At 52.6% G+C, this 8278-nt stretch overlaps 1 protein-coding gene across 6 annotated transcripts in view; it reads right to left on the reverse strand.

Annotated features, from left to right (window-relative positions):
• LOC123775278 (uncharacterized) overlaps positions 1-7085 on the reverse strand; it is a 477428-nt gene extending 470343 nt beyond the window's left edge. For all 6 annotated transcript variants that reach the window (XM_069311593.1, XM_069311592.1, XM_069311596.1 and 3 more), the window contains exon 1: positions 5041-7085. In XM_069311593.1, the coding sequence (XP_069167694.1) occupies positions 5041-6862 (1822 nt within the window). In that variant the 5' untranslated portion in view covers positions 6863-7085. The remainder of the gene's footprint in view (positions 1-5040) is intronic.
• Positions 7086-8278: the final 1193 nt, after the last annotated feature.

The raw sequence follows: 8278 nt of genomic DNA on the forward strand, positions 1-8278 counted from the left end.
CCTCAGCGGGCCTCAGTGGCTTGCGCCTTGCAGTATGGCATGCCGCGACGACTGGGATAATTATTAACCCGGTCTACTGCAGCGCTCCCGCATGGTCCCGCATGGTCCCGCATGGTCCCCCATGGTCCCGCATGGTCCCACATGGTCCCGCATGGTCCCGCATGGTCCCGCATGGTCCCCCATGGTCCCCCATGGTCCCGCATGGTCCCCCCATGGTCCCGCATGGTCCCACATGGTCCCCCATGGTCCCGCATGGTCCCGCATGGTCCCCCATGGTCCCGCATGGTCCCCCATGGTCCCGCATGGTCCCACTCTGTCTCTTTATAGTCGTATTATCTAAATTCTAAACGAAATCATCTTATCTCATTATCATTTTTGAGTCTCTCTCTCTCCCTGTCAAGTGGTTGGGCACCATTCCTTTTCCCCGTCCCATCCCAAATCCTTGTGCTGATCCCTTCCCAGTGTTATATAGTCGTCATGGCTTGGCGCTTTCCCTGATAATTCCTCATTCTCTCTCTCTCTCTCTCTCTCTCTCTCTGATGAATTCACCTAAACTTTCATTTTTCTTTACCCCATTTTTCCAACTTTCAACTTTCACATTCTAGCCCAAGCGTCCTCCATCCTTAACTTACTAACTTTCTTTTCATCTTTACCTTTCAAGAGATATGCTTTAATTCTCAGTTCATATACAATGCATCTTAACTTTAATCTGAAAAGTTGTTCAAGGCTGCAGGATACTTTCAGAGTCTTCAGTAAGCGGGTGACGTCTTCAAGAGCCCTGGCGGGTGACGTCCTCAAGAGCCCTGGCGGGTGACGTCCTCAAGAGCCCTGGCGGGTGACATCTTCAAGAGCCCTGGCGGGTGACGTCCTCAAGAGCCCTGGCGGGTGACGTCCTCAAGAGCCCTGGCGGGTGACGTCTTCAAGAGCCCTGGCGGGTGACGTCCTCAAGAGCCCTGGCGGGTGACGTCCTCAAGAGCCCTGGCGGGTGACGTCCTCAAGAGAGCCCTGGCGGGTGACGTCCTCAAGAGAGCCCTGGCGGGTGACGTCCTCAAGAGCCCTGGCGGGTGACGTCCTCAAGAGCCCTGGCGGGTGACGTCCTCAAGAGCCCTGGCGGGTGACGTCCTCAAGAGCCCTGGCGGGTGACGTCCTCAAGAGCCCTGGCAGATGACGTCCTCAAGAGCCCTGGTGGGTGACGTCCTCAAGAGCCCTGGCGGGTGACGTCCTCAAGAGCCCTGGCGGGTGACGTCCTCAAGAGCCCTGGCTGGTGACGTCCTCAAGAGCCCTGGTGGGTGACGTCCTCAAGAGCCCTGGTGGGTGACGTCCTCAAGAGCCCTGGTGGGTGACGTCCTCAAGAGCCCTGGCGGATGACGTCCTCAAGAGCCCTGGCGGATGACGTCCTCAAGAGCCCTGGTGGGTGACGTCCTCAAGAGCCCTGGTGGGTGACGTCCTCAAGAGCCCTGGCGGGTGACGTCCTCAAGAGCCCTGGCGGGTGACGTCCTCAAGAGCCCTGGCGGGTGACGTCCTCAAGAGCCCTGGTGGGTGACGTCCTCAAGAGCCCTGGTGGGTGACGTCCTCAAGAGCCCTGGTGGGTGACGTCCTCAAGAGCCCTGGCGGATGACGTCCTCAAGAGCCCTGGTGGGTGACGTCCTCAAGAGCCCTGGTGGGTGACGTCCTCAAGAGCCCTGGCGGGTGACGTCCTCAAGAGCCCTGGTGGGTGACGTCCTCAAGAGCCCTGGCGGGTGACGTCCTCAAGAGCCCTGGCGGGTGACGTCCTCAAGAGCCCTGGCGGGTGACGTCCTCAAGAGCCCTGGCGGGTGACGTCCTCAAGAGCCCTGGCGGGTGAGAGGACCTCCAGCCCAGCCCTTAGCCTGTGTTTACTTTCCCACTCTTTCAATGTGATAGTTTAATAATTCAGCGAGTATTGAACTGTGTGTGTGTGTGTGTGTGTGTGTGTGTGTGTGTGTGTGTGTGTGTGTGTGTGCATACTTGCAATTCCATAAGCCCACCTATCCCCCTCCCAATCATCCTACTCCTATTCCCCCCCATACCTTCCCCTCCTCACTCCCATGTCACCCCAACTCCCCAGAGCCTCCTCCGCTGCCAGTCGTATACAGTCCCCACCCTCCCCCACCACCAACATTGTGCTTCTACCACCCACTCTCCCCCACCCTAGTGGCCATCGCCGCCCACTCGCAGAGGAAGGCGCCTGGCAACACACCGCGGGCATACCTGTGTCCTACCTGCGACCCCGCTCCCAGTTAGCTTGTGTCCAGTCTGCTTCCCCCCCCCTCTCTCTCTCTCTCTCTCTCTCCATGTATCTCTCTCTCTCTCTCTCTCTCTCTCTCCTCTCTCCATGTATCTCTCATCTTCCTTCTCTCTCTCTCTCTCTCTCTCCTCTCTCCATGTATCTCTCATCTTCCTTCTCTCTCTCTCTCTGTCTTTTGTCTATATTCCCCTTTAGCTGTAACTTTTTTCTTCTGTATTTCAGGCTGTCTCTTTTAGTGCCTCTGCATGTGAGTGCATGCGTGCCTGCCTCTCTCTATCCCCTTCCTTCTCCCAGACATCCTCCCCCACGCCTCTCCTCATCCAATATCTCCTATTCTCCTCCCACCACTCATCCCATCTTCCCTCTCTCAGAGCCACTCATTGACTCCACCACAAGACAACTCTCACAAAACATATACACAGAACACTCACAGAAAAGAATTAAAATAAAACACTCACAGAAGCGCACGAAAAACTTAACAATAACAACAGTGCACGTACAAAAACATGACCATTTTCACACAACGCAAAAAGAGCACTTACACAAGAGAGCATAACGCTCACTCAAGCTGACCACACACACGCACACACACACACACACACATATCCTTATGTGTATCCTTATCCTAGGCCACACACAGGATACAGAATAGGAAATGAAGTACTTAATGAAACGGACAGAGAGAAAGATCAAGGAGTTGATATCACACAAAACCTGTCTCCTAAAGCCCACATAAAAAGAATTACGTCTGCGGCATATGCGAGGCTGGTTAACATCAGAACAGCGTTCAGGAACCTGTGTAAGGAATCGTTCAGATCCTTGTATACCACATATGTAAGACCAATCCTGGAGTATGCGGCCCCAGCATGGAGCCCGTACCTTGTCAAGCACAAGACGAAGCTGGAAAAAGTTCAAAGATATGCCACTAGACTAGTCCCAGAACTATGAGGGATGAGTTACGAGGAAAGGCTGCGGGAAATACACCTTACGACACTGGAAGACAGAAGAATAAGGGGAGACATGCTCACTACCTACAAAATCCTCAGGGGAATCGACCGGGTAGACAATGATAAACTATTCAACACTGGTGGGACGCGAACAAATGGACACATGTGGAAACTGAGTACCCACATGAGCCACAGGGACGTTAGAAAGAACTTTTTCAGTGTCACAGTAGTTAACAGGTGGAATGCATTAGGCAGTGATGTGGTGGAGGCTGACTCCATACACAGTTTCAAGTGTAGATATGATAGAGCCCAGTAGGCTGAGGAATCTGTACACCAGTTGATTGACAGTTGAGAGGCGGGACCAAAGAGCCAAAACTCAACCACCGCAAGCACAAATAGGCGAGTACAAATAGATGAGTACACACACACACACACATATACACAGCCGCACACACACACACACAACAAAGAGAACACATGACTAGAGAACATAACACCAAAATAATGGCGCCATTAGAGTGAGTTACCCGCCCGCCCGCCTGGCGTTAAGTCTTCTCTTTGAACTCCCGTAATCCCCTCCTCCCCCCCCCCCCTCTACAATTATTTTACTTTCTGATCTACTATCATTTTTTGGGGTTGAGTTTAACTACTGCCTCGCACACCCGCTAATGTCAGGCTCCGCAATGACCGACATATATAGTTGGAAGATACTTGTATAGTGTATAACTTGACATTTATATATATATATATAAATTTCAGAAAACGGAAAACACAGGTAAGACAGAGGTCACAGGGTACAAAGGTAACAGAAGAGTTCACAGGGTACAAAGGTAACGGATAACGGTATACGCAGATAACACAAGAGGTCACAGGGTTAACAGAGCATCTCTTGGCCCATAACAGTTAAACGACCTTGACCGCCAGTGCAGGAAAGTGTCGAGCAGCTGTGACAGGTGCGTGGACTTTCATTCAAGAAAATGCGCGTCATTGTCTTGCAATCTACTGTCACGCATTTGGCCCAGGGAAGCCTCATTAAAACAATCCTCCATCATTTGCTGCAGATGACAGGTTCAGGGTCCGGCCGGGTAAGAGAGCAGGCGCTGGAGTTACAGGGTGGCTGGCCTCACATTATCAAACACTGTAGATGACTTTAATTACCAAAACAATCCTCATTCATTATTGCGGGAGCGGGAGGTTATTAGGGCAAGAGGCAACAATTCTTTTGGTGTGAATGGAGGCGTTTGAGGCAATAGTTTGAAGATAAAAAATATAATTTTTAGTTTTAATATAAAATTTAATATTTTATTTTATTTTTATATATAATTTTTTTTTTACTTAAATTTGTTTATTTGTATTTTTAAGCAGTTTTAATATAAAAGCTAGGGATCTTAATATAAAACTTTGGTTTTAAGGTAAAGATATAGCCGTTAGGTCAAACACGTCTTTGGAAATACAGTAATTGAACTGGATTGGTTTACAAAATAAGAAAAATGAAGTTAAGGAAAGTAATACATTATGTTCTTCGCCGCACCTCGGCGTCCACTGCTGGTAGTGGACGGGTAGTGTCCACTGCTGGTAGTGGACGGGTAGTGTCCACTGCTGGTAGTGGACGGGTAGTGTCCACTGCTGGTAGTGGACGGGTAGTGTCCACTGCTGGTAGTGGACGGGTAGTGTCCACTGCTGGTAGTGGACGGGTAGTGTCCACTGCTGGTAGTGGACGGGTAGTGTCCACTGCTGGTAGTGGACGGGTAGTGTCCGGTGCCAGTCTTAGTGCTTATAACCCCCCCCCCCCTTCCCCAATGATAACCATAAACGTGATGTGCTGACCTTTCAGGGTAGAGATGTGCTCCTGGTATTGGTGAGAACGCAAGCGGAAGACGCTGGGGGTGTTGTCTTCCTCGTCCTCGTCCTGATGTCCGGTGCGCGAGGCCCAAGCTGGGGCGCTGCCGTCCCAGCTGGGGGCGTCCTCGCTGCTAGGGCTGGAGAAGAGGGAGTCGCGGGAGGTGGTACGCGAGGTGAGGACGTACTTGGTATATGCGGGATCCCTGTCGCGGATCTTTACCTTACTGCTGTACCGTCGCACCTCGTTCTTAGTACCGCCACCCTCCCATTGTACCGTGCTCACAGCCTCCATAGTAAGACCACCTTCAGGACTCCTCGACTCCCTGCCAGACTCAGTCGGACTCTCGTCTGAGCCCTGGACTTTGCCTGGGGAGTGTTCGAGGGTTACACTGCTGTCGTAAGTATCTCGTCGCTGGCCCTCGACTCTAGGATCAGTGGAGGAACCAAAGGACACAGTCGTTGTGTCTTCTTCCTCTACCTCCAGGATACGTTCAACTGAGGGCGTTCGTGAGCGTAAACGTGACTTGGGTTCCGAGGGAGTCCTGCTGCGGGTGTCGCGGGACTGTGTCGTGGTGTCTGGTGGGGGACTTGTCAGTCGTGGCGAGACCAGCTCCTGCTCCATAGGTTCCGGCGAGGTAGTGACAGCTCTGTCAAGACTGCGGCGAACTACCACGCGGTTGTACCTCTTCCGCTCGCCACGTTCACGGCTCTCGTATTGCTCTTCCTCCACACGTGTGTATCCGTCACGCCCAACGCTGCTGGGATCTTCCTCCTGAAGATCGTCAGTGGTGGTGCGTGTTTCTACGTGTGGCTTGCCAGCCCCGGTGTCCCAGAGAGTGGTGGTGTGTGTGGTGACGCCGTCTCCACGCTCAGCGCTGGTCACCACCTCTCGCACCACAGTGTGTCGACCAGGGGAAGCACTTCTCTCGCGGCGGCTGGTGTTGTCGCCGCTAGTGGTGCGTCTCCTGCTGGTGGATGTGGCGCCGAGGTCGGGCGTCTGTCTCTCTGGTGTTGTGCCGCGGCTGGACCTCGTGGCGGGGGAGCGACGGAGCTGAGGCCACTCCTTCACCGGCGACGACAGTTTCTGCAGCACCTCCTGACGATGGTGCTCCAGTCGACGCTCGATCTCTTCAGCCAAGGAACTTTCCTTAGCAGAGAAGGTAGACTCCCAGGGCTCAGGGGTTGATCCTCTTCGCTCGCCACAAGTCTTGTCATCATCGGTGCTCCGGCGGAGCTGAGCCCACTCTCGGGTCGGGGTCATGCTTCCCGACCTCATACGTCGTCTTTCCTCGAGGCGACGCTCGATGTCTTCTGCCAAGGTGGAGGTCGTCTCGTCCTCCACCCACTCCCACTCCTCGTCACTCTTGGCGGAGGCGCCGCGGTGTCCCTGGGGCGTATCCCTACCCGGGCTGGCGCTCTCCCGCCGGGGGCGCTTCTCCTTCTTGGGGCCGGCATCAGCCTCGTCAGGTAAGGCTTCTTCTCCACGCTCTACTGAAGGGGATCTCCTGCGTTCAGCTGATGGTGGCGCCTTCCTCTCTAACGAAGGCGACCTGTTTCGCCCCCACCAGACCTGCTCGAAGAAGGACACCTTGTTAAGGAGCGACCGCTTGTGCTTCTCAGGGCGACTGCGGTCGTCGTCGTTCCCGGAGGAAGGAGGCTTTCCTGGACTTTTATCAGCCATCATTGACCGGTGGATGTTTTCATGCGTGTGCGGAGGGTGCGTGTGGCGGGTGGTAGGGCACAGTGGCGTGCTCTCGTCAACACTGACGGGGTCACACTGTGCCTGCCGTAGGCCCGCCTTCCTCATCCTGCCACCACCCGCTGCTCCGGGGGGAGGCCACACCCACCCTCGCTCCTTCCTCACACACTTCAACAATTACCTGCTGACCTCACTCTCGCACCACACTCCAACACCTGCCCTTATGCCATAAACATCCCACACCTGACACACACGTCCATATATACTGATGACACTAGTCAATAAGAGCAATATTCGATTCGTGTTTGTTGCCGTATCCCGCCGTCACGAACATGGCGGTAAACGGCCTGCCCTGCTGCCAGCCGCACAAGCAGCCTCAACACACCGTCAAGCACTGACTGTCACCACACGCCCCGGTCCCCACCTTACTCTACCGTGCCTCACTACCAATTGTAACACTAAAACTTGCCGTCAAATCCCTTTCAACAAGTGTAAAAGCAGAGTGAAGGAGGAGTGAAAGACCGGCGACGCTAGACCTTGGGAGTGCAGGGTGCCGCCGACCCCGTTAGTGTGGCCACAAGACGGTGCTCGGCTCCTGCTGGGCACCTCAGCCAATACCTTAGTTTTCAATAATGATGCAACAGCAACACTGCAAGTCCGCTACTATAATATGCATGCTATAGTCGTATCGTGTAAGACACCGTGTAACCTATGCCAAAAAAATGATTTTTTTTTCTGATTATTGAAGTTTGGCCATCAGGTGACCAGGCTATAGATCATAATGCAGTATTACGAACAATAAAAAATAAAATATTAATAAACGCACATATTTGCTTCATTTAATTGTTTTATAGCTACAGAAATTTGTCAAGTATATCTTAAATTGGGAATTGTTAAGACAACCCAAATGTCAATTCCTGGAGTTGTTTCCCCACGTGTTAACTTGAGTAAATATGAAAACTTGTTGAGAGTGATTTCAACAGCTGAGTGAGTCGTGATCAGCTGTGGCGGAGATGGCGGGAGGGAGGCTGGCTCTCCGCCCTCCTCTCCTTCCTCCTCCTGGCCAATTAAATAACAATAGCAAATCTTCCTACTTATCCCCCCCCCCCCACCTTCTTCCTCCCATTTTCTCGTCTCTCTCCGTCTCGCCCTTTCCCTTCAACACACTAACACACTTTTAACAAGAACATTACTAATTATGGTCTTTCCCCTGGAAACACAAACCGAAACTGTCTCTATTTTCCGCTTGTTACAACTTGTAATAAAGTTGTTACATCTTGGCTTAACGTGTTTATGACGTATTAGAACGTTGTTACAACTTGCTATATTGGTTGTTATAACTGGTTATAGGTGGTGTTAAAACTTGTTCGAACGTTGTACCAACGTCGTAATTTCGGTGCGTGTTTGGCTGGTTCTCATATGGCATTCATCTCGTGTTGGCCTCCATGCTTCAACCCAGCGTTTACCAACCTGTCTGGCGCGAGGGGTAGACAGGTGTGGCGCGAGGGGTAGACAGGTGTGGCG

The sequence above is a fragment of the Procambarus clarkii genome, chromosome 70, assembly GCF_040958095.1.
Source record: "Procambarus clarkii isolate CNS0578487 chromosome 70, FALCON_Pclarkii_2.0, whole genome shotgun sequence".
Taxonomy (NCBI): domain Eukaryota; kingdom Metazoa; phylum Arthropoda; class Malacostraca; order Decapoda; family Cambaridae; genus Procambarus; species Procambarus clarkii.